The sequence below is a fragment of the Canis lupus genome, chromosome 19 (assembly GCF_048164855.1).
Source record: "Canis lupus baileyi chromosome 19, mCanLup2.hap1, whole genome shotgun sequence".
Taxonomy (NCBI): Eukaryota; Metazoa; Chordata; class Mammalia; order Carnivora; family Canidae; genus Canis; species Canis lupus.
Window position 1 is genome coordinate 41,097,357 of NC_132856.1, and position 24,222 is coordinate 41,121,578.

The 24,222-nt window shown below is 55.5% G+C and overlaps 3 protein-coding genes across 8 annotated transcripts; 2 read left to right on the plus strand and 1 right to left on the minus strand.

Moving 5' to 3' along the window:
* Nucleotides 1-778: 778 nt before the first annotated feature.
* Nucleotides 779-9,599, plus strand: UBA7 (ubiquitin like modifier activating enzyme 7). Of its 3 annotated transcripts, none has more exons than XM_072786175.1 (24): nt 780-1,017; nt 1,100-1,268; nt 1,369-1,503; nt 1,604-1,710; nt 2,049-2,139; nt 2,213-2,348; nt 2,547-2,644; nt 2,738-2,884; nt 3,341-3,526; nt 3,665-3,772; nt 3,925-4,005; nt 4,085-4,240; nt 4,349-4,514; nt 4,594-4,799; nt 4,899-4,963; nt 5,055-5,238; nt 5,317-5,391; nt 5,633-5,816; nt 6,316-6,398; nt 6,666-6,758; nt 6,851-7,042; nt 8,653-8,745; nt 8,820-8,920; nt 9,386-9,599. In XM_072786175.1, the coding sequence occupies exons 1-24, from the start codon at nt 962-964 to the stop codon at nt 9,513-9,515; spliced, it is 3,042 nt and encodes a 1,013-aa protein (XP_072642276.1). In that variant the 5' UTR covers nt 780-961; the 3' UTR covers nt 9,516-9,599. The 3 variants fall into 3 exon arrangements, with proteins under 3 accessions (XP_072642278.1, XP_072642276.1, XP_072642277.1); XM_072786176.1 differs by having other exon boundaries at nt 3,356-3,526; XM_072786177.1 differs by lacking the exons at nt 8,820-8,920; nt 9,386-9,599 and having other exon boundaries at nt 779-1,017; nt 8,559-8,695.
* A 184-nt stretch (nt 9,600-9,783) lies between these two features.
* On the minus strand, nt 9,784-17,289 carry INKA1 (inka box actin regulator 1). 4 transcript variants are annotated; one of them, XM_072786195.1, is made up of 2 exons: nt 17,083-17,289; nt 9,784-10,621 (listed from the first exon to the last, which is right to left on the minus strand). In XM_072786195.1, exon 2 carries the CDS (start codon nt 10,589-10,591, stop codon nt 9,827-9,829), a length of 765 nt encoding a protein of 254 aa, XP_072642296.1. In that variant the 5' UTR covers nt 10,592-10,621; nt 17,083-17,289; the 3' UTR covers nt 9,784-9,826. The 4 variants fall into 4 exon arrangements, with proteins under 4 accessions (XP_072642296.1, XP_072642294.1, XP_072642295.1 ...); XM_072786193.1 differs by lacking the exon at nt 17,083-17,289 and adding an exon at nt 11,368-11,581; XM_072786194.1 differs by lacking the exon at nt 17,083-17,289 and adding an exon at nt 11,290-11,581.
* Nucleotides 15,526-22,586, plus strand: CDHR4 (cadherin related family member 4). Its single transcript, XM_072786181.1, has 18 exons — nt 15,526-15,665; nt 15,791-15,953; nt 16,030-16,121; nt 16,838-16,948; nt 17,596-17,699; nt 17,893-18,029; nt 18,314-18,503; nt 18,600-18,753; nt 19,007-19,094; nt 19,420-19,623; nt 19,704-19,843; nt 20,076-20,226; nt 20,314-20,534; nt 20,772-20,914; nt 21,422-21,478; nt 21,580-21,667; nt 21,894-21,924; nt 22,433-22,586. The coding sequence occupies exons 1-18, from the start codon at nt 15,573-15,575 to the stop codon at nt 22,486-22,488; spliced, it is 2,223 nt and encodes a 740-aa protein (XP_072642282.1). The 5' UTR covers nt 15,526-15,572; the 3' UTR covers nt 22,489-22,586.
* The last annotated feature ends 1,636 nt before the right edge of the window (nt 22,587-24,222 follow it).

A 24,222-nucleotide genomic window follows, 5' to 3' on the forward strand; every position in this document is an offset into this window, starting at 1 on the left:
CACTCATAGACTGACCACTCTGAGTCCCAGCACTCCTTCCCTGTCTGGCTACCTAGGACTGCCATCTGTCCTGAGCTTGCAGCTGTGGACACGGGGAATTCTTATTCTCAGGAGTTGGCCGAGGGCCAAGTGGGTACTCCCAAAGATGTCAAGCTTCACCTGGATCTGGGACAATGTAACCTTAAGCTCTCACAGCCTCTGAGATGGGACTGGCTCTACCCAGTGTTATGGACCAGTTGAGTCCTCAGGACACGGGGGTTCCTGCCTGCACTCTGTAGGTGGCAGAACATGAAGGCAGAGACACCAAGGGGGATGGGGCCTGAGGTTTGGGAGATGTAGGGAGCCACAGGAGACCATTGCCTCCAGCTCACATGTGTCCCTCCCATGGCTTCCTTTCTCAAGAAAGATACCTGCTGGGGCACCTGGGTGGCTCATTCAGTTGAGCATCTGATGACTCTCGGTTTTAGCTCAGGTCATGGTCTCATGGGTCATAGGATGGAGTCCATGTCAGTGGGCTCTCTGCTCAGCAGGGAGTCTGCTTGAAGATTCTCTCCCTCTGCCCCTCCCCCCACTCACTCGCATGCTCTCTAAATAAATAAATAAATAAATAAATAAATAAATCTAAAAAAAAAAAAAAAAAAAAAACCACCTTACTCTAACAGAGGCCAAATAGACCCAGGAGTTTCTGGCCCATTTTGCCCATGCCCTGCAGCTGCCAACTGTCGGGAGGCAGGACCGGGAGCTGGCTCAGTCTAGCTTCACTTTCACTTTCACTTCCCCTGAAATTACAGAGGAACCAGGAAGAAAGCCGTGGCCAGTAGTGTCCTTTACTCCCAGACCCGGAAACTTAGTGCCTATTTGCACCAGCTACAGTGAGGCACTGGCCTCTGCCAGCACAGCCTCACATACAGTGACCCTATCTATAAGCACCGCAGACTGCTGTCCAGCCTCAGGCCTGAGGATGGATGTCCTGGAGACCTCCAAGTTGGTGGATGAGGAGCTATATTCACGGCAACTGTGAGGCCCAAGGTGGGGAAGGGGGGTGGGGTGGCCTTCTGACTTCCAATCTCCTGTCTACCTTTCTATTCCTCCTCCACAGGTATGTACTGGACATGCCGGCCATGCAGAGAATTCGGGAAGCCAAAGTCCTGCTCTCAGGCCTCCAGGGCCTGGGGGCTGAGGTGGCCAAAAACTTGGTCCTGATGGGTGTGGGCAGTCTCACTCTGCACGATCCCCACCCCACCTGTTGGTCTGACCTGGCTGCCCAGGTGAAGGTTGGGGGGTGAGGGAGCTACAGGTCCCCAGCCAGGGTGGGGATAGGGTCCAAGAGAAATCTCCTTGCTCAAGCCAGACTGGGTCTCTCTCCAGTTTTTCCTCTCAGAGCAGGACTTGGAAACAAGCAGGGCTGAGGCATCTCGAGAACTTGTGGCTAAGCTCAACAAAGGCGTCCAGGTGTCAGTCCACACAGGTGACATTACGGAGGAGCTGCTGCTGGGCTTCCAGGTACCCCACCCCCACCCCACTCTCCAAGTGAGCCCAGTCCCTTCCTCTTGGCCTGAGCTGAGCAGTGGTTCTGGCCTTGGTGATCATGGGGTTCACCCAGGTGGTGGTGCTAACTACCTCGAAGCTGGAGGAGCAGTTGAAGGTGGGCACTTTATGCCATGAGCTCGGAATCTGCTTCCTGGTGGCCGACACCCGGGGCCTGGTGGGGTGAGTGAGGCTACCTGCCTAACCTGCCACATCACAAGCAGTGATAGGTCCCAGTGCTGCTCCGAGCTCCAGGCTGGCTCTAGTGGTCCTCCACCCAGCCCCAGGCCTATCCCACCATCCCCTTCTGATTGTAGTCCTCAGTCCCACCCTTCTGCTTCCTCCACGCCAGGCTCCAGACCTGCTCCAGTAAATCCCTCAAATTTCAGCTTCTAAGCCTCTCCCAGCATTCCTTCCCCAATGCTGGCCCTCTGGACTTGCCCTCGTGTCGCCCACCCTTCACTGCAAGCATGGGGAATAACCACTGGGCCAGCTTAGTAACCCCTACCATCACACCACAGGCAGTTATTCTGTGACTTTGGTGAGGACTTCACCGTGCAAGACCCTACAGAGGCAGAACCTCTGACAGCTGCCATCCAGCATATCTCCCAGGTGGGTGCTGAGGTGTGGGCACTCACCTGCTAACTAAGAGGAGCACCCCTGAACCAAGCCACTTCTTCTCCAGGGCTCCCCTGGAATTCTCACTCTGAGAAAAGAGACTGATGACCACTACTTCTGCGATGGGGATTTGGTGACTTTCTCAGGCATTGAGGGCATGGTTGAACTCAATGGCTGCGATCCTCGGCCTATCCGCGTGCAGGGTAGGCCAACTCACTCCAACTCCAGGCTCAATGCCCAAGCCCCCACTGGGTGCACACACAGCCTGGTCCTTGGGGATAGGTTCTCCCTCCAGCTTCCTCAGTATGGGGCAAGGTCGATGACACAGACACAAGTCAGGATAGAATATGAGGAACTATTCAGGTTCAGAGGTCATACTGACTAGACTGGATCTTCCCTAGAGGATGGAACCTTGGAGATTGGGAACACGGCAACTTTCTCCCGTTACTTGCGAGGTGGGGCTGTCACTGAGGTCAAGAGACCCAAGACTGTGAGCCATGTGAGTGCAAGTACATCTGAGGTAGGGGAGCTTGGGAACTTCAAGCGGCCCATGGTATTCTGAACCTGCCCCTGAGCTGAGTACTTGTTGCAGAAGCCCTTGGCTGTAGCCCTGCTCCAGCCCCGTATTGTGGCCCAGAGTCCCCAGGAAGTTCATCGTGCCCAGTGCCTCCACCAGGCCTTCCGTGCACTGCACCAGTTCCAGCACCTCCATGGCCGCCTGCCCAAGCCTTGGGATCCTGTGAGTGGCCCCATTGCTTCCCCCGCAGCCTCTGTCTTATTGGGGTCTCATCTGCCAGGAAGCAGCAATTATCATCTCACAGACCTGAGTTATAGTTCCAGAGGCAATTTCCCATTTACATAGAGGAAATGATAGCACTGTCCCCAGATCAGAGACCGGGTCCCTGAAAGTACCAGGCACAAAGCCTGGGGACCCCAGCCGCCGCCTCCCCCTCAGTTCTGGGCTGAAATCTCTACCCATGTTGATGGAGCCTCCATGGGCATTGTCTAGGCATCCTCTGGTGGAGCTGCACAGAGCCTGGTGGGGTGAGTGAGGCTACCTGCCTAACCTGCCACATCATGACAGGTTTGGGCCTTCACAACCAGGGTCTGCTTCCTCTTCTGTGGAAATGAGGGATGGTTGTGTGAAGGGTTTGAGTGGAAGATGGAGCTCAGGATGGGGCTGTTGTACCCACAGAGTTCTACCCCCCAGGTTGATGCAGAGATGGTGGTGGGCCTGGCCCGGTCCCTGGAACCACTGAAGGGGACAAAAGGAGAGCCGCTGGATGAGGCTCTAGTGAAAACAGTCGCCCTGAGTAGTGCTGGTGGCTTGAGCCCCATGGCAGCCACAATGGGTGCAGTGGCTGCCCAGGAGGTGCTGAAGGTGGGCATGGGCATGGGCAGGGTAGGTCTAAGAAGGGTGTGGAGATCAGTGTGGGTGTGAGAGGGCACCCAGCGCCAGACAGCAGCCCTGGAGGCTTGGAGCTGACAGAAGTTCCTACATGGAAGTCCTGACTTCTAGGCAATTTCCAGGAAGTTCATGCCCCTGGACCAGTGGCTGTACTTTGATGCCCTCGACTGCCTTCCAGAAGATGGCGAACCCCTTCCCAAACCAGAGGACTGTGCCCCGGTAAGAACTGGGGTAGGGGTGCAAGCCTTCTCCAAACCCAGGACCAGGGAAGACACAGGAAGAAACAGAGATCCTGACCTGGAAAAGTTAGTGTAAGAGGGAGACACAGCACAGGCCAGTGGCCATCACTGACCCCTGTCTGTGTCCCCTAGAGAGGTTGCCGCTATGATGGGCAAATTGCAGTGTTTGGGGCTGGTTTTCAGGAGAAGCTGAGCTGGCAGCACTACCTCCTGGTGAGTTCTGAGGTCCAGCTGGGGGTGTTGGTGGGAGGGTCAGGCTAGGCCCTCTGGCTAAAGCTGCTCCTGCTGGCAGGTGGGTGCTGGTGCTATCGGCTGTGAGCTGCTCAAAAGTTTTGCCCTAGTGGGCCTGGGGGCTGGGCCCAGCGGGGGCGTGACTGTTGCCGACATGGACCACGTAGAGCACTCCAATCTCAGCCGTCAGTTCCTCTTCACAACCCAGGACATTGGTGTGAGTGCTGGCCCCTACGCACATCTTGCATCCTGGACTGTCCTTGCACAATGCCTGCCCCCTGCCACACACACCCCCACACCAAGCATCTTCCTGTTCTCTTCTCAGAGGCTGAAGGCAGAGGTAGCTGCAGAGGCCACTCACCGCCTGAACTCAGACTTGCAGGTGACCCCACTCACCATGTTGCTGGATCCCACTACAGAGCATATCTTTGGGGACAACTTCTTCTCCCGTGTGGATGGCGTGGCTGCTGCCCTGGACAGTTTCCAGGCCCGTGAGTGCTTGACCTTGAAACTCAGCCCCTTATTCAAAGCAGTGTCAGCCTCACTCCTGATCCTCTGCCCCCTTGCTAGGGAAGTATGTGGCTGCTCGCTGTACCCACTATCTGAAGCCACTGCTGGAGGCTGGGACGCAGGGCACCATGGGCCATGCTTCAGTGTTCATGCCTCATGTGACTGAGGCCTACAGAGCCCCTACGTCGACTTTAGCTTCTGAGGAAACTACCTACCCTGTCTGCACCCTGAGATACTTCCCCAGCAGAGTAGAACACACCGTGCAGGTAGGAAGCACCCCCAGAGACCCCTGCCCCACCCAGCTCAGTCCTCAGCTATAGACCTGTTCCCTACCTGACGCCTCATGGGTCTTTTCTCCCCCATAGTGGGCCCGGAACAAGTTTGAGGGGCTCTTCTGTCTGTCTGCTGAGACCATCAACCACAACCAGCAGTAAGGCCACTGAGAGGAGTGAATGGGATTCCAGAGCCCCTAGCACCAGAGTCCTCAGGGCTTCACCTCAAACCTCCTTGTCTCTCTGCAGGGTGCTTACTTCTCTGGCAGAAACAGATGGGCCCCAGGTGCTGACTCTGCTGCAGGAGGTGCTGGGCATCCTGAGAGAGCGTCCACAGACCTGGCAAGACTGTGTGCTGTGGGCCCTTGGCCACTGGCAACTATGCTTCTGTTATAGCATTATGCAGCTGCTGAACCATTTCCCACCTGATAAAGTGGGTATCTAGGGACCAGGAGGCTGAGGGTTCAGGGGGACCAGACTGAACCCAACCCAACAGTTTCCATTTCCCTAGGTGCTGGAGGATGGAACTCTTTTCTGGTCAGGTCCCAAACAGTGTCCCCAGCCCTTGGAGTTTGATGCCAACCAAGTGAGTGGAGATCCCAAGATGGGGATGTGACCCCTCAGAGCAGAGGTGGGCACCTCTGCATTCTGCAGAGATGCACAGATGCTGAGGGAGGTTGCCATGTTGTGCACCTGTGGGTGTCCACATTGTGAGACAGAAGCAGGCACTGAAGTGGATAGGCGAATGGGAGGTGAGCCCCACCCCTTGCACCTGTACGTGCTCACTCACATCCACGCATCTGCCCATGCTCTTGGTCTGACTGCAGGACACACACCTCCTCTATGTGCTGGCAGCTGCTAACCTGTATGCCCAGATGCATGGGCTTCCTGGCTCACGGGACCAAACGGCACTCAGGGGACTACTGAAATTGCTGCCATTGCCTGTGCCCCAGCACTTGGCCCCCAATTCTCCTAATGACCTGAAGCTAGCTCCAGCTTCTGCTGAATATGGTGAGGTCCCTGGCTCTAGTCCCCCATGCTGCCATCCAAAGGTCTGGCCCTATCCTCAACCTACACTGCAGAAGGAAAAGGGGGCCTGCGGGCCCTGTGACCAACTCACTATCTCTCAGGCCCCCTGAGCTTGCTTCTTTCAAGATTTGGGCTCCTCCTCTAGTCTCTCAGTAGGCCCTCTACCTGCTGCCCACACCCTACCACCCCTGTTCCCATGGCAGATTCTCAGGAAAAAAAAAAAACAAAACACTGGGCCCTGGAGAGCACCTAGCTCCAGTCCCCAGGTGAGGACAGAGTTCTGCAGATGTGCACACGTATGCATGCACGTGCGCATACATGAGTGGGGCTTGGGCTGCTGGAGAGACTGCAGCATCGACTAAGGGGTCTCTCTGAAAGTGGTCGGTTTAGGCTTAGGAGAGACCAAGACTAGATCCAAAGCTCCAGGAAGAGTGCAGACAGTGGGGACTAAGAACTGCCCAACACCCCTTTCGTCTGCTAGGCCCTGAGCAATTAAAGAAACTGCAAGAAGTCCTAGAAGTCTGGAGCGGGAGCCCTCCCCTAAAGCCCCTGAAGTTTGAGAAGGTAAGAGTCCAAGGAGGGGTGAAGGGCCAAACTGGGGAGGGGCAAGATCTAAGAGGTAGCTTTGGAGTCCCTTGGCCTGAATTCTCCTCCTGGCAGACACCCAAAAGCAGATCACTTCCCCTGAGCCTCAGCTTCCTTATCTGATAAGTGGGGAGATGCAAGCATCCACCCCACAGAATTCTGGGGAGTCCTCTCTGGGGACATGTGGTCAGCCATGGTGAGGAACTCTGGGGCAGTGTTAACACTACTGTAACTCGGGCTTCACAGGACAATGATAGCAACTTCCATATGGACTTTGTGGCAGCAGCAGCAAGCCTGCGAGCTCAGAACTATGGGATCCTCCCTGCCAACCGCTCCCAGGTAACTCTGCCCCTTGGGGCTCAGGCCTGGAGGTGGGTTTCAAGCCCTGGCCATACACCTTGGGTCCAGACTAAATCTCTTGTCCTTGGCAGAGCAAGCGAATTGTGGGCAAGATTATCCCAGCCATTGCCACCACTACAGCAGCTGTGGCTGGCCTGGTGGGCCTAGAGCTATACAAGGTGGTGGGCAGGCCCCGGCCCCTCAGTGCCTTTCGCCACTGCTTCCTGCATCTGGCTGAAAACCGCTTCAACCGCTGGGTACCTTTTGCCCCAGCCATCCAGAAGGTGAGCCCTTGACACCCCACCCCACACCAGGCCTGGTGTTTTCTTGGATCTACCAAAAACAGGTTCTACTCTGGCTTTGGGTTTGCACCAGAACCCAGACTCTGGATGAGTCCTTAAGACTCTCTCCAGCCCCCTTCCTGCTGTGAAGCCAGACTGGGACCTGTCAGACACAGGAAACAGCCATCAGCCACCCCCACCCCGCAACCCTCCACTGCCCTGGGTCTGGGGGTTGCTGCAGCTTTAACTCATTAGTGGAGCCAGACATCCCTCACGGCCTCCTCCTTCTAGTAAAACCCCTAAAGGGGAGGTGGAAGGGAGGGGGTGACTAGAGCCCTAGCCTCAAACAGAGCCTAACTTCCTGCCTGTATGGCACTGGGATCCTGGCCTACCCCCTCTAAGCTGAGTTAAAGGGCACTGAGCTCACCACCGCGGGTGGGGATGTGTGTGTTCATTTCCCAGATGTGAGTGCACCAGGGTCTGGGCATCCCCGGCCCTATGGTGTGTGGGCATGGAGGGAGCATGCTTGTACATCTGTGTGCCAGATGGGAGTACAGCACTCTTCTTCAGTGTGGGCGTGCATGGGTGTGCATGTGAGTACACATGCAGGCGTTCCTGGCCGTGTGTGTGTGTGTGTGTGTGTGTGTGTGTTCCTTTGAATGCAGAGCTGTGAATGCCCCTGGCTGTGTGCCCAGGCTCAGCAGTAGCTGGTATGTTCTTAGGGCACAGGAGAGGGGGTGGAGAGAATGCCCTCACCAGGGTAGAGGGGAGAGGTCATGGGCCAGCACTGGGCTTTTGCTGAGCAGCCCTGGGGTCCCTCAGGGCACAGTACACAGAGCCCCTTTGTGCAAGGCCTCTCCTCCAGCTATCACATAAGCTGCCTTTGTCTATGGTGGAGGGGGAAGGGGCAAGGGAGGATCCCCCCAACTCACCTCTGGCCTTGTTTCAGCTTGACCCCACTGTGCTTTCGGGGGGGGGGTGGCTGTCAGGGCCCCTTTCTGGCCCCTGGCTGCCTGCCATCCTCAGCAACAGGCAATAGAACCCCAAGACTCTTGAAATAGGGAGGGCAAGGGGACAGGAAGAAGAGGCCTCTGTGGACTGTGTCCCTGCTGGGGACTCTTAGCCAGTGGGGCCTAAGCAGTCATTGGGCCCCTTGATCCTCAGTGCCCATGTAGTCTGATGCCCTTGTAATATAGGACGAGGGGGCAGGGTGTACCCCCCAGCTCCCAGCCTTGCGTTTGAGGATCAAGCAACTTTATCCATGAATGCAGTGGCCCTGCTCCTGCTTCCTCAGGAAGCAACACCCACCCCCTTACACACACACACACACACACACACACACACACACACACACACACAGCCTGTGTGATGGATTGCCTGTTTCCTTGTGTGTGTGTGGGGGGGGGGCATAGCTCCATTTCCTGTGCTGGCCCCAGCATAGGCGGAGAGGGTGCTGAGACTCTGGGCCCAGATCCGACCTTCCAACCCCACCCCCCTGGCTTCTGTTTCCTGCCTCTAGTCCAGCTCCTCCTCTAGGAAAGGGGCCATCAGCTGCTGGTAATGGGTAGGGGGAGGGTGTGTGTGAGAAGCTCCTCCTGCCCCCTCCCCCCCAGTTCCATCACCTGACATGGACCTGTTGGGACCGTCTGAAGGTGCCTGCTGGGCAGCCAGAGAGGACCCTGAAATTATTGCTGGCCCATCTCCAGGTGAGCCCCGTTCCTCCTTGCCTTCAGGCCTGGCCCAACCTGGCCTGGCTGGCAGCTGACCTGTCTTTCACTAGGAACAATTTGGGCTGAGGGTGAAGATGCTGCTGCATGGGAGGTCCCTGCTCTACTCAGCAGGATGGCTGCCTGAAAAGCAGGCGCAGCGCCTAGCCCTCAGGTGAGCCCACATCTGGCTTTAGCCATGACTTGTTCTGTTCCTGGAGGTTGGAGGTGGGAGACCGAAGTCTTTGTTCTTCCCATCCCCATTTGGGCCCCTCACACCGTCCTGAGACCTTCTTTTGCCAAATGGAGCCAGCAAATGGGCTGGGGGTGGGGTGAGGATGGAAAACTTGAGAAGGGGCCTCCAAACAGCCTGCTTGGCCAGCTCCACAAGCTCCCCCACACTCTGCTAAGCCCCCCTTTCACAGCCCACTCCCAGGGGACTCATAGCTTCCTGCCTCCTTGCCCGCCCTGCCTGCTGCTCCTAAAATAGTTTCAGATGTTTCCTGCCTTGAGCTCCTCCTGCCCCTGGCTTAGGCTCCTTACAGCCCATCAGCACCCTCTGGTCCATGCCCAGTTACTCTGCCTACCACTGCTCACCTAGCCAATCACTCTCCCACCTCCCCCTCCCCCATACTACCAGGGTGACGGAATTGGTACAGCAGGTGACAGGCTGGATACCTAAGCCAGGGCAGCGGGTACTGGTGCTGGAGCTCAGCTGTGAGGGTGAAGATGAGGATACTACCTTCCCTCCCCTGCACTATGAGCTGTGACAAGGCAGTAGCCCTATTCCCTGGCTCTATCAAGCCCTGCATCCTGAGCCCATAGTAGGCACTCAATAAATACTTGATGAAGGAGGGTGTGAGTGGAATGGATGGATGATGAAACACAGGGCACAGGGTGTAATGCACAGGGTGTGTGACATGGACATGATGGGGACCCCTGCAGGGAGAGAAAGGGCTCTTTAGATTCGCCTTTCTGGGCTGTGTGCCTCAAAGAGCTGGGGTCGCCTCCTAGAGCCTCAGGGGTATGGAACCAGGATAGTCCAGAAAAGGCCTTTATTGTCCCAGGCTGGAGGGCAGGGTCAGAGGTAGCTGACATCATTGCAGATGATAGGTTGGCGGCTGCGGCAGCTCATGAGGGCTGCAAAGCGTGAGACATCTGCAGGCAGTTCCGGTTCCGGGCGAGGTGGGCACGACAGTCGCTTTCCCGCCATAGCCGCCCGGCGTGCCCTGGCCAGCTGGCGCCGCAGCTGCTCAGAGAGCCCAAGCAAGAACTGAGGGGGACGAGCACGGGCACGGGGCCCACCACCATTGTCCCCCTCACCCGCTGCCTCTGGCAGCTCCATCCAGTTGTGCACCAAGTCAGCAAAGCAGTTGTCCCCCAGCACCAGGGGCTGGCGACTGCGACCTCTGTTCAGCAGGGCTGCTGTCCAGTCCTCAGCTTCCAGCCCCTGCCAATGCTCCAGGCAGGCATCTGGGGTAGACTTGGGACGTGGCCGGTGGGCAGGTGGTGCACTGGCCGCAGGGGCTCTGCTGGGCAGGGGAATGCCACTGGCTGAGAGGCGTTGTCTATGTGGGGGCCATGCTGGGGGTGATGGGTGCTGGAGTACAGGCAATTCTTCCTCTCTCCATGTGCTGCCTGACACTTCAGAGAAGCCAGAGTCCCAGTCCAGGGCATGTTCCCTGGGGCTCCTCAAGACAACACCCTTGTCTCCTATGACTACACCTTCCTCCTCCTCTTCTACACAGCAGACTGAATTCTCTTCCAAGGCATCTGAAGCCCTGAGCCGGTGGCTGAGCGGAACACATGGGCCAGGTTTGGGGGGTGTTGGAAGGGGCCCAGACATGGGAGGTGAGCCTGTGTCCCGGCCACACAGCTGTGGAAAAAGAGAGGGCCCAAGTTGGAGGAGTTGCTTGTCACCCCTGCCTGCCTGGCCAGACCAGTCCCAAAACTGAAGGCCCAGGAGGGCTGGATAGGCCTGTAGGCCTGGACAGCAGGCCTCCAGTGGGCACCGGGCCGGCATGGAGGCACTGGCACACGTAGCTCGTGTGGCTCCCATCAGCCGACCTGGTGGCAGTCCGGCAGGCTGCAGCACGCAGAGCTGGGCAAGTCGGTACCCGCCACCAAGGCGGGAGGCAGTGTTGGGAGCCTATCTGTATCGGGAAGTAGGTCCTGTTCAGGGCTAGGGGTGGGGGAGCATCCCTGCTTCCTGAGGGATTCAGCACCCCAAAGCTCATAGCCTTTTTCAGAGAAAGAGCACTTGCCAGGTAGGGGGTAGGGAAGGAGGTACAGGTCGGTCTGGGGTTGAAGGCATCCACACCAGTGCCAGCACTTCTTTAGTCCCTCTCAGCCCCCTGATCCACCCCAAAAGAAGTTTCTCCCCGCCAACTCCCTCTGCCGCCCCGGCAGCAAGGCCAGCTGGGCGGCTGTTACTTGATGCCCAGCGCAGCTCCCAACCGTCCGAAACCCGATGCGGGCCATCTGGGCCATCTGCGCCGCCCCGCCCCCATCCTGCCTTAGATGGGCACTCGGGACGGCCCCTACCCGTGTGTTGTTCGGGCCGGACGGCAGCTGGGCACCCCGCACACGTCCTCACAAGCCACACCCGCTCCCAAGCCTCACCAGTTCCCAGCGGAGCTGGCCCAGGAAGCTGTCAAGCCGAGCGCTGTGCATGCCCGTGCCGGAGCGCCCGCCAGGCCTGCCAGTTCCTCTTCGAACTCCAGCGGGACCGGCGCCCACAGGGCCCAGCGGGCCGGCCAGCGGCGCCCGGCCCTCCGCCTGGTTCCGCGGCTGCTCGCTCTCCGCAGCTCCCGCCGCCGCCGCCCCAACATCTGGCAGCCGCGCCCCGCCCCTGGTGCCGCCCCCAATGGAGCCAGGGCGGGGCTGAAGTGGCCCCGCCCCTCGGGCCGGGCGGGGGTGAGCCTGAGGCCGCCTCCCCACTCCTCTCCAGCTCTGGGAGGGGGAAGGGGCGGGGCTGGCGCTCCCCTACACCCTGCGCGGTTGAGCCGACTCCAGCTCCGCTGCAGGACCCGAGACAAGTCGATTCCCCGCGGTAGCCTCGGCTTTCCCGTTTTTCCGGTATAGAACCGCGGTCCCTCCCGCAGGGGCCCGGTGAAGGCGCGGATCCCCCCACCCCCGCCAGCCACGCCCACGTGCGGGCAGAGCGCCCCCAAGCGTGGGACCCACAGTCCCGTGGCTGCTCTGGGCCCGACCCACTGAATCCATTCCTGGAGCGGGCGTCAACAACCCTGGAAGCGATGGGAGGATCTGCCCCCTCTGAGGATTCAGGGAGCACCGGACCGCGCCGCGGCGGCGGCGGCTCGGGAGAAAGGCTTCAGCCCAGGCGCAGCCCGCGCCCTCTCCCACCGCGCGTCTGGGCAGAGCTAGGCGGGGCCGCCCCCTAGTGGGGAGCCGCGGTTAGCCACGATTACCTGGGCAACTCCACTCGTTTCCCTCTGCCCGCAACACAAGCCAACCTAGAACGCAGGGGGTTAGGGCGGCACTCTGTCCAGAATAGTCAGAGCCAGTTCCTGGAGGCCGCTCTAGGATCCGAGGCTAGATTCCAGGATACAGTCTAACTTGAGAAAGACTAGACAAGTCAATAGACAGAAAAGTAGCGGGAATGAGGGTGGCCGGGCTAGTCTGGGAGAGGGGACTCGCAGAGGAAGCGGCATTCTGCATGGGATCTGAATGAACCATCATGGGAAATCAAGAAGGATATTCTAGGGGCGCCTGTGTGGCTCAGTAAGTTAGGTTTCTGACTTGATTTCAGTTCAGGTTATGATCTCAGGGTGGTGATACAGAGCCCAAATTGGACTCCACGATGAATGTGGAGTCTACTTAAAATTCTCTCTCCCTCTGCCCCCACCCATTTGTGCTGTCTCAGGAAGAAAGGAAAGAAGGTGAAAGAAAGAAAGAAAGAAAGAAAGAAAGAAAGAAAGAAAGAAAGAAAGAAAGAAAGAAAAGAAAGAAGAAAGAAAGAAAGAAAGAAAGAAAGAAAGAAAGAAAGAAAGAAAGAAAGAAAAAAGAGATTCTAGGCAGAAGCATCAGCCAATTAAAGGCCCTGAGAAGAGAAGAGTTGCACAGGGCATAACATAAAGAAGGCCCAGGTATCTAGATGGTAATAGGTGAGGAAATGAGGAGGTCAGTAAAACCAGGCTTCTAGCAGCCTTAGAAGGAAATAAAGGGTTTTGTTTTTGGTGTGATGGGGAGCACTGAGGCTTTTGAGCAGGCAATGACCTGGGCTGGCTCTTGTTTGGATAATCCCAGCTGCTTTAGGAGAACCACTCTGTAGTTAGAGTGAAGGCTCCTGCCCTCATCCATCAAGAGTGGAGCTGGGCCACAGAAGGGGGTGACTTTGAAGTATGTTTTGGAGCTAAAATAAAGTCTTGCTGATAAATGAATATGGGTAAGGAAAAAAGAGCATCCAGCACGACTTCTAGATTTCTGGCTAGAACAACTGGTTGGATGAAATTGTTGCGAATTGATCCAGGAAAGACTGAAGAAGGACGAGTTTGGGAAGGAAAACCAAACCATTATCTGTGGACATGTGGCCCTTAGGTGCCTGTTAGACATCTAACATGAGATGCAGGGTCAGCCACTGGGTGTATGATCCTGGAATATGGGAGAGAGATCACACCGAAGCCTTAGTCTGGAAGGCAAAGTGAGTGGATGGTATTTAAGGCCATGGGCTTGGGAGGTGAATGTAGGCAGAGGCAGCAGTCAGGACTCAACCCTGGAACAGTCCTCTTGGTCATGGTAGGGAAGCAGAACCAGCAAAGGAGCTAAGCAGAAACTGCCAGGGAGGTGGAAGGAAACAGCGAGGCCACTTTAGGAGCCAAGGGAGCAAGTGTCAAACACTGCCAGGAAGGTAAGATTGAAGAAAGAACTGGATTTGGCAGTATGCACATCTCCGAGGACTCTGACAAGGGCAGTTTCACAGAGAGACAAACTTGATGACAGTTGGCAGAAGAGAGTGAGAGAGGAAGAACTAGAAAAATTAAGCGTAGACATTTTTTGAAAACTGACATATAAATGTAACAAATGGACAACTCTCAAAGGTACAGCTCAATAAATGTTAAAATCTGAAGACCCTTGTACACCTGTCACCCAGATCAAGGTATAGACCATCCCCAGCTACTCCATAGGAGGATACTTTGCGCCCCCTCCAGTTGATATATCCAAAGCCAACCACTATTTTGATTTATACTACCAATGACACTTTTTGCTTTTTGAATGCAGGCAACTTTTAAGAGATTATGTTGATGGCTGGGCTCAGACTTGAAGGCAGATAATGTTCTAATGCTGAGAGGGGGTGGGCATCTGGAGTTTGGACTCTGTAGGGTAGCAAATCCTTAGCCCAGTTTTCCCAGGTGCCGTGCTTATGCTGTCTCTAAGACTGCATGACCAAGGCTTACTTCTCTAAGCCTCCGTTTCCCTACCTGAAGTTTGATCCTTTCCCCTAACATTTCCTTTGGGTTGTAGTAACGAACGGAAGAATTCATTGGAAGCAGTGAAACTTGGGGTTGTCCAAGCCTCTTAATGCCTGTCTGGAGTCTAGAGCTCAGGTCATCAGGGATGGGTGGGGCTTGGATCTGGGAGGCCCAAGAGTCCAGCCTGCCCGGCTGTGTTTAAGCAACTGGCCTGACAACGGGGTAGGCCTGACAAACACGTCTGGTCTGCCGGAGTCTCTTCTGCTGTTGGTATCTTCAGGCCATGATGGCACTGCTCAGGCCCCCAGTGCTTCTACTTGCTCTGGTTGCCTCTGGTGAGGAGCTGGTGGGTGGGGGAAACCCAATGCTCATGCCCCAACACACTCTGCAGTGGAATGGAATTGTGACTCGTCTCAGATAGGTTACTGCGTAGGGCAGGGGCTGTGGGAGAGCCAGGGAAGGGCAAAGATCTAACTCCCCGATCCTCATTCCCTTTTTTTTTTTTAAAGATTATTTATTTATTTATTTATTCATGAGAGACACAGAGAGAGAGAGAGAGAGAGAGGCAGACACACAGGCAGAGGGAGAAGCAGGCTCCATGCAGGAACCCCGATGTGGGACTTGATCCCAGGACTCCAGGATCATGCCCTGGGCCGAAGGCAGGCTCTAAACCACTGAGCCATCCAGGCATCCCCTGATCCTCATTCCTTATCGTGGCTGCTTCCTCAACCAAGTCTTGGCTCCCGTTCTGTTAAGTGAGCTGAGCTGTGGTTGAATGTGGGGGACAAGGATGAGATTTGGCTGCTTGGTCTCAAGATGTGATGACCCGAGGCAGGCTGAGGCAGAAGGCTCATATCTGTGGTTCCATGAGCCTGGGGGAGAGGTCCTCAAGCCTGAATTGTCTCTTCTTTTAAAAAAAAAATATTGGGATCCCTGGGTGGCGCAGCGGTTTGGCGCCTGCCTTTGGCCCGGGGCGCGATCCTGGAGACCCCGGGATTGAATCCCACATCGGGCTCCCGGTGCATGGAGCCTGCTTCTCCCTCTGCCTATGTGTCTGCCTCTCTCTCTCTCTGTGTGACTATCATAAATAAATAGATAAAAATTTTAAAAAATAAAAATATATTTATTTATTCATGAGAGAGAAAGAGAGAGAGAGGCAGAGACACAGGCAGAGGGAGAAGCAGGCTCCATGCAGGGAGCCGGATGCGAGACTCTATCCCAGGTCTCCAGGATCACGCCCTGGGCTGAAGGTGGCGCTAAACCGCTGAGCCACCTGGGCTGCCCTGAATTCTCTTCTTCACAGAAGTCCACTGCCTGCCCTGGTTCATAAATGTCTCTGAGAGCCAGGGACCCGGGACCATCCTTAAATCCTTTCCCTTCAACTGTACTCTTCACATGCCCATCCTGGAGCTGATCCATGTGAAGCCACCCACCACCTTCTTCAACCCACCCAGCCTGACCAGGTGGCACGGGATCTATATGGGCATGGTAGGGTAATGGGCACAGATGAGAACCATGGGGGAACAAGGGCAGACCCTAAATTCACAAAGCTAGAGGTAGTATAGGGGGATGGAGAGCCTAGAGTCCCACATGGCACTGCCCATCTGTCCCAGGTGACCTTAAGCAGCTCAGCCCGGCTGGATGCCCTAGCAGTAAACCACTATGAACTGCAGCTGCGGTTCACATGTGGCAACTACGTGATGGAGGGACTGCTCTTTGTGGATGTGCAGCGGGACCCTGGCTATAGCTCATGTGCTGGCCGATTTGCCAGCCCAGGTGAGGCCAGGGGCAGCAGGCAGGGGGTGGGCAGGCATGGTCTGAACAGAGCCTCCCTGACCTTCCCTCTGGCTAGCTGGGGAAATCATTCAGGTTCGGGAAACAGTCACACCCGGGACCCAGCTGTACACTCTGCTGCTCCCAGGCGTGGAACTTCAGCGTGCCCAGGTGAGCCCAACACATGGGCAGTGGGGGACAGGGTGGGGGAGGCATATGGGAAACCGAACCAGGCCCCTCCTTGGCCCATCTCCTCTCTGGCCAAACACAGACTTCAGAGGGACCCTTTAGTGCCAGCTAAGCCTCTGCATGATACATGCTTTTGGAGAGAGCCACTGAGGGCTGCCTACCCCCAATAACCTCCCAATGGGGTCAATCGGGTGACCAAAGATATCCTAGGGGGTTGTGTTCTTTCAGATTCTCCTGTGTGTCCTGAATTCTTCATGGACATTCTGTATCACTTTTGTAATCCGAAAAAGAAATGTAGTTTAAAAAACAAAATGGTTGGGCAGCCTGGGTGGCTCAGCAGTTAAGCACTGCCCTCGGTCAAGGGCGTGATCCTAGAGACCCAGGATCCAGTCCCATATCGGGCTCCCTGCATGGAACCTGCTTCTCTCTCTGCCTGTGCCTCTGCCTCTCTCTCTCTCTCTCAGTCTGTGTCTCTCATGAATAAATAAATGAATCTTTAAAAAATGATTGATTTAAAAGCAGAAAAGATTGAAGATCAGGGCCAGGGGTCAGGGTGGAGGTTGGGGAGCCACCTCCTGGTGGGGTATGAGAGAGCTGGGTGTGGGCAGGTACCTGCTGGGTTGATGGGAGATTTTGACAGGGATGCTTGGGGGCACTGTGGGCTGGGGCGGCAGCCTTTAGCACCTCTATCCTGTCAGATAAGCATCATCAGTGCCCAGGACCCTCCATACTTCCCTGGACCTTTCTCTATCAATGGGCAAGGTTGGCTGCTGGCGCCATCCCAGGGCCTCAAAGGCCAGGGTCAAAAGGTGAGCTTGACTTGGGACCTGGGGATACCCATGGATGGGGCATACAATGTACAGAGCCACCACCTCCTAGAGGTTTATTTGTTCTTGGCCTTCTAGATTTTGCTGCCCTGCTCAGACATAGCCCATATCTGTACCTGTTGTCACGTGCTGGCTGTGCTCCAATGTTGGCCTGGTTCTGTCCTGGGTTCTAGAGTTCCAGAAAGAAAAGGGATCTCTGGTTCTGGGAGCTCCCAGTTCCTTTTATAGAACTAAGAGTGTGCAGAGCAGTCACACAAGAAGAGAAAGTTCTGGGTGAAGTGGCCAGTACAGTCTGGAGGAGGTTAAAGAAATTCCTTCTTAAAAAAAGAAAAGAAATTCCTTCTTTAAAACTTCCATGTCTTAAGGATTGGCTCTAAGATGATGTCACATTGTAAATGACTCAGATATCACACTTCTTTGCATTGTTAGCATCCTTAAAGAAGAATTTATAGCCCCAAAGAATAGGACTCAAAGGAGTACCTGTCAGCAGAGTGACGGGTCATAGGGCAGAGTGAGTGTTGGGGCTCCTTGTGGAGGGCCTGAGGCAGGGAGTGCCTATTCGGAGGGAAGACTAGACACAGACATATAGGTAGACTCATAGTTCCTTTCCTGTTTTGTGTGCACTGCAGGTCTTCCAGCTTCAGATTTTGGTGACCTTTGGACAAAATCGAAGCTGCCATGGGACGCTGAAGGTGAAAGTTTTGCCTGCTCCCTCCAGTCAGATCTCCTTCCTGTAAGGCTCCCCTACCCTGGGTACAGTGGGAGTGGCAAGGCTTAGCCCCAGGGAATGAGGAGTGAGGTTAAGATGTGGGGCTCCTGGGTGTCCCCAGCCAGCTCCTGTATGAGGAGCCCCGGGGGAGGGGCCTGTGGACAGGGCCAGGGCATGGCGTGAGCGGACATGAGCTAGTGCCCCCCTTTTGGTCCAGGCAGCAGGCCCCAAATATCACTATCCGGGAGGACCTGGCCCCCGGCAGTGAGGTGGTTCAGGTTCGGGCCCGGGGCTTCGACGTGCGCTACGAAATCCTCTCCCCAGTGCCCTGCCCTCTCTTCTCCATCGGACGTGGTGAGGGGCATTGGGGTGGGGGGTGCGTGCGGAATGCCTCTGTGGCTGGTCCTAAGAGACCCGTGCTACCTCCTCGCGCTCCTGAGAAACGAGGCTGGAGCCAAGGCAGACTGGGGCGCGGTGGATGTTTGGGGGCCGGGCTAGAGTTAGAGGGGACCTCGGAGATGGTGGCGAGGGTGGCCAGGCTCAGCGCCCTCCCGCTGCGATGGAGCCCTGGGAGGATGGGGACCCGACAGAGCTGGGGGCGGGGCTAACCTCAGCATTCCCACCCCTATCCCGCCCAGCCGACGGCTTGGTCCGCACCGCGGCGCCCCTGGAGTCGGCGCTGGCCCGGGGCGCGGGCGTGGCAGTCACTAGGCTGCGGGTGAAGGCCTATGAGCGGCTCAGGCCGGGGGCCAGCGTAGAGCTCGATCTCACGGTGAACGTGCGTTCGGTTAACCGCTGGCCCCCGCGCTGCCTCCCAGCGATGCTGGTGTGAGTATACAGGAACTTTACCTAAGCTACTGGGGTGATGGCCATGGCTCGTGGTCCTGTTCAATTCTTGTCCTGCTGCCCACACTCTGTTTTCAGGACTGAAATACGCGAGACCACGCTGGTGGGCACTGTGCTGAACACCTTCACTTGTACTGATCCAGACTCTTCTGGCTCTACCCTCGACTACGAGCTGCGGTTCTACAGTCCTCCTGGCCTAGCTAGCCTCTGCCTTCGAGACAGGGCCTTGGAGGTGCCCAGTCCCTGCCTCCAGACTCATGTTCAGGGTGTTCGGGACAGGAAGGTGGAGGGTCGGGGGGCAAGGGTCTGTGGGAGCTGAGGCCATGGCGGTAAAGAAGATGGTAGTGAAGTCAATCTGCTTTGTAGTCCAGAAAACAGAGGCTCAGGGTTGACGATGTGTGGATGCCCTGATCTGATGCAGCCCAGTGTGGCTCTAGGCTCTTCCAGGCCTTGGCTTGGCATCACTCTGTGCTCCCTCTGGCCAGGTGAATGCTACACTGGACTGTGATGCTCCTGGGGCCTGCTTTCAGCATGCAGCCTCTATCCTGGTGCTCAATGGTGATCAGCCCCTGAGTGAGTGACCACACCCAGGCCTGGACATTCAGGACAGGGCTGTTCTGTACCCCTCTCCATATCCTCAAGATAGAGTTATGGAGATCAATAGGGCAGAGTTGTCTCCACCTCATCAGAACCCCAGGGTGGGGCATTATCTCTCCTCTCCTTGACACCCCCCCCCCCAAACCCCATGGGAGTACAAGTAAGGAATGGCTATTGCTCTTCCTTCTTCCAGACCTTCTCCCTCCTTAGATCCCCAGGGCAGGGCCATGTCTCCCTCCTCACACCCCAGGGAAGGGCTGGGCACCCCAGGCTAGCTCCTTGATTGCCAAATGGCCTCCAGCTGAGGTGCCAGTATTGGTGATGGTGACTCCTGTCAACGAGTTTTCTCCAGCCTGTGTTCCACATACATTCCGGATCCGGGAAGATGCAGGGCCCTACACCCTGCTGGGCTCTGTGGTGGGCATGGACAAGGATTACCCGCACAACAGCATTGAGTACTTCATCTCTGGTGGGCCCAGCACCTTTTCTGTGGACCGTCTCAGCGGTACTCCCACCTTGGGGCTGGGATGGAGGGATGGAACCAGAATTGACTCTGCAGACTGAGGCTGTGGCCATCTCTTCTAGGGGAGATTCACCTCCTGGGATCTTTGGACTATGAACTGCAGAAATCATACAGGCTCACTGTCCTGGTGACTGACCATAGCCAAGACCAGGACCCCACCCAGCGCCGCTCTGGTTCCTGCACCATTACCATCGAGGTTGAGGTAATCGAGCCTCAAGACCTTGGAAGAAATTGGAAAGTGTTCACATCTTCCCCTGGCATTCTGCTTTTCTACACTTTGCTGAAGTTTCCTCCATTGGTTGGCTGGAAGGGGGTGGTGTCTCATTGTGGAAACCTTTGGAACTGGTTTCCTGACACCTAGGCTCTGGCTGAGGTAGGGAGAGACTGAGGGGCTGGCCTGGGGAATCTGGGGTGATCTGGCTACCTTCCTGCAGGATGTGAACGACCATTCCCCCGAGTGTCAGCCCCCATTTCAGGAACTCACCATCTACACTCCCTTGGGCCGTAGTGTGGAGGTGACCAAGGTGTCATGTTGGGTTCCTCAGGAGCCACAGCGTCTGACTTTCTCCTACAGCATCGTGGGAGGTGAGGGCCATGGAGGCCACCAGGCTGTTGGGGAAGGAGCAGGCCAAGGCCAGCAATGGTTCCCTTCTTCTGCCTCTCTATTTTCAGGGACTAGTCAGAGCCGATTCAGCCTGCAAGGAGCCATCCTGGTGTACAACGATATCATGTTGGGGCCCCCCTGGCCAGAGCAGTCCCATTCTTATGAGCTATTGATCCGTGTGGCCGATTCAGGTCCCTCTATCCCCCATCTCAGCACCACAGCCACCATCATTGTGCATGTCGTACCCTGGAATGCCAGCACAGCATCCACCCGCATCCACAGAGTCACAGTGAGGGGGAGTTGGTCCTTGGGACCTTGAGAGGTGGGGAGAGAGGGCCTTAAAGGGCAAGGAGACCCAGTTTTCCAGGTGGAATGATGGGGGATGGCATTCCAGAGGGAGCCATTGAATGCAAAGAACTGGCAATACAGAAGAGCAACTCAGGGGTGTGGGGTGGCCCAACCCTCGGAGAGATTTGAAGGCTGGATGATCAGGACATTTTTAGCAAGGCTGTGGCCTCCATTTCAGGTGCCTTCGATGATGACACCCCTGCTTGTGACAGACACGGAGGTTTTCTGGCAGCCAGAACCCTGGTTTGTGGTGGTGCTGACAGTTACCAGTGCCCTCTTTCTCTTGGCTCTGGGCTGGCTCTTCAGCAGGCTCCTCCAGGGGTAGGGTTCCTATCCCTCTGCGCTCTGCCTTACCCCAGCCTGCTAATGGACCCCATCTGTGATAAGTGGTTTCACCAAGATTTGATGATAATGCCCAAATTGATGTGCAGACAAACTGATATCAATGGGGGCTGCTCTCCCTCCAGAGGTCATCATGTTAGAGGCAGAGAGGCACTGGGAAGAAGTTGTCTCCATTACTGGCAGAGCCTGGTCTTGGAATGGGGTTGGGTATGGATGAGGCCAGTGTTTGAAACTGGGAGTTTGTCATCCATTGGGCATTTACCCCTATTTCTGACCCCAACCCTCCACTTCAAACCTAATCTGCCCCTAAGAATGAATTTTCTGTGGGCACAGGACTGAATCTTAGGGGAAGGTGAGGGTAACAATGTGGGTATTGCATACAGACATCGGCTATCCCCAGTATAAAGGGGCAGATGAATGATGCTGGTTCCTGGAGCCAGCAAGTCTGCTGCCCTCACTGACTGGTCCCTCCTCCTGGCATTTTAGGTTGGCCCAGATGCTACAGACACCAAACAAACCAGCCCACGAGCTGCTACTAAACAGGTCAGTCTCTTTTGCCTACCTCTATGTCTGAGAGTCCATCTCTTAAACTTGGGCTGGAGCCAAGACCCTTATTCTGTTTTCCTGCTCTTACTTTGCCCTAGTATCCAGGGAACTGAGGAGTCCATTGAGGGGTTCATAGAGGCACCAAGGATGGAGATGCCCCAAGCACCCAGCAGTGTCATGAGCCTGGTATGCCAACCTACCATCCAGTATAGTGGGCACTGAGGCTGCTCTAGAATACTCCCCAGCCAAGCCTGCCTCCTTCCTTGTAGATGGGTACCCCTGTGGTAGAGCCCATGCCAGCACCATCAGGATGGTGGAGGCAGGTGGGCTTCTGACCCCTTTGGGAGCAGATCTCCAGCTGCTCCCCAGGGGCAGGGCTCAACTCATTGCCCCTTCTCATTCTTCCCATCAGGAGCACTTTGATGGCAGAGCACAGGACCCCCGTGAGCCCCCCTCGTCCCAAACCACTCTCCACCTGGGTCCACTTTCTCTCCTTAGCCCATCTCAGTATTTCCTTCTACACCAAGCATTCACTATCTACTTTTTCCCTGAATGGGGTCTGTTCTCACCCCCATTCACTTTTCAGCTAATGTTTCTTAAACACTTATAGGACCAGAAGGTGACTCAGACCTGGTCTGGTTTCTGCCCATGGAGAAAAGGGTGGTGAGGGGAGAGGCCCTCAGATATTATACTGTCATCAGTGATTTATGGCATAGTACTCTGGCACTGGGCTTAGGGGGGGCTGGTGTCCAGTTTGGGAGAATCGAGAATGCTTCCTGTGCATTTGAGCTAAACCTCACAGGATTGCTGAGAAAGGAGGGAGGGGACAGGTTGGATCAAGAAGGAGGGTCTCACCATGGTTCTGGAATGTCTTCCCTTAATTTTAAGGGAAAGAGGCTATTCTGCTGAGATCAGCAGTGCCCTCTCTCCCTCCTGTTCATCTGAGTTCAGGTACAGGCAGAGATTACCTGTTCAACACGCTCACGGGAGCCCGGCGCTGGCTCTGAGGCCGAGAAGCTGCTTCACTGTGTGTGGAATTTCTTCTTCCCATGATCATGGGCTGAGTCTTCAAGCTGAATCAATAATAAACAAAATTACAAATGGAGGAGTCCCAGCCTTGAAACCCACCGTGGGAAAAGCTCGGAGATCTGTGCTTCCTTGTTCTTACTTAGAGTGCCTTGCCTTCTGGGAACACTCTAGAGAGTAGATTATTCTTTCTTTCTTTCTTTCTTTCTTTCTTTCTTTCTTTCTTTCTTTCTTTCTTTCTTATCCTATTTTATTTTAAGATTTTATTTATTTATTCATGAGAGACACAGAGAGAGAGAGGCAGAGACACAGGCAGAGGGAGAAGCAGGCTCCATGCAGGGAGCCCGATGTGGGTCTCGATCCCAGGTCTCCAGGATCAGGCCCTGGGCTGAAGCCAGCGCTAAACTGCTGAGCCACCTGGGCTGCCCAGATTATTTTTCTTTTGAGAAGGCATTGTATGACTCTCTGACTGACCATGATTAATGCAAAGGTAAGAGTCTGTTATCCTTGTTAGTGACATAGGAGGCTACCAGTCAGCCTGTCCCTTCAGAGACTACCTGCTCTAGTGGATGGGGAGCTTCCTTTTCCCACTGAACAGAGGACATTGTTGCTGTTTGAGGGCCCTCACCAACCTCTAGGGCCAATTGCAGACTGTGTGTAGAGGTTTTCTTGGGAAAGATCTGGAGCTTTTGCATTGAGGTGAGAGTTGGTGCAGACTTGAGAACCCTGTGGCAAGGATGGCCATGGAGGGATTGATGGTAGCCCCCTTCTGACAGGCTATTCCCATTGATTTCTGATGTTTCTTCTGGTTTCTTGGCCCTCAGCCCTCCCGTTGCTGAGCTGAGTTGAGCAGTTGCAGAGAGCCAGGTGGCCTACAATAACCTGCAGGAGTGCAGGTTCTGTTGGATGCGGTGCTAGGTCACTCCCCTTGCTCAGCCTGGAATCAGGTCTCATGTTACTGCCAGCTCTCCAAGAGGACCTGCTTTCTGGGTAGAGGCTACCTTTACTGACATATCCCTAAGTTCTTTCAGCCTTCTCCCATCTGCCAAGTGTGTGGACCTGAACCTCTCAGGGAAATCAAGGATCTTCCTTCCTGAGCCAGTTATGGTGTCCCAGGTTAGGGAATAAGCTGAGTGTCTTCTGTGTGAAAAATATGCTTCATGGTGCTCCCCTAAAAGTGAGGGTGTTGTAGCTGGCCCCGGTGACAGCAACCTGATAGCAGGCGGTTACTGGAAGTGGTTATAGGCTGACTTTCCTGAGTACTTACCTCACTCTAAGGGCTCTTTTTTTTTTTTTTTAAGATTTTCTTTATGCATAAGAGACACACACACAGAGGCAGAGACATGGGCAGAGGGAGAAGCAGGCTCCTTGCAGGGAGCCGGGTGTGGGAGTCCATCCTGGAACTCTGGGATCACAACCTGAGCTGAAGGCAGACACTCAACCACTGAGCCACCCAGGCGGCCCCTAAGGGCTCATTTGTTATCATTTTATAGATGGGGAGACCAAGGTTCAAGTCACGTAACTAGTTCTGGGACTTGATGTGGGTCCAGGCTATGTGATTGCATTTGAGTTCCTAACCCTGAAGCCGACCCCAAGGTTAGGTGCTCTGTTTGGGGGACCAGGGATAACCATTTTCCTAGGACTCAGCCTGAGATAGATCATGACAGTCCAGGGCAAAAACTGTGTCACAGGTACTCAGGACAAGATGCTCTAGG

Coding starts and splice junctions, on each gene's coding strand:
- UBA7 (XM_072786175.1), top strand. CDS start 962: ATGGATGTCCTGGAGACCTCCAAGTTGGTGGATGAGGAGCTATATTCA. Junction 4,241..4,348: donor TCACAACCCAGGACATTGGT/GTGAGTGCTGGC, acceptor TTCTCTTCTCAG/AGGCTGAAGGCAGAGGTAGC. Junction 7,043..8,652: donor TTGCCCCAGCCATCCAGAAG/GTGAGCCCTTGA, acceptor CCTCCCCCCCAG/TTCCATCACCTGACATGGAC.
- INKA1 (XM_072786193.1), bottom strand. CDS start 11,418: ATGCACAGCGCTCGGCTTGACAGCTTCCTGGGCCAGCTCCGCTGGGAA. Junction 10,622..11,367: donor GCCAGCTCCGCTGGGAACTG/GTGAGGCTTGGG, acceptor CTTTTTCCACAG/CTGTGTGGCCGGGACACAGG.
- CDHR4 (XM_072786181.1), top strand. CDS start 15,573: ATGCCCATCCTGGAGCTGATCCATGTGAAGCCACCCACCACCTTCTTC. Junction 16,122..16,837: donor TGGAACTTCAGCGTGCCCAG/GTGAGCCCAACA, acceptor CTATCCTGTCAG/ATAAGCATCATCAGTGCCCA. Junction 16,949..17,595: donor TCAAAGGCCAGGGTCAAAAG/GTGAGCTTGACT, acceptor TGTGCACTGCAG/GTCTTCCAGCTTCAGATTTT.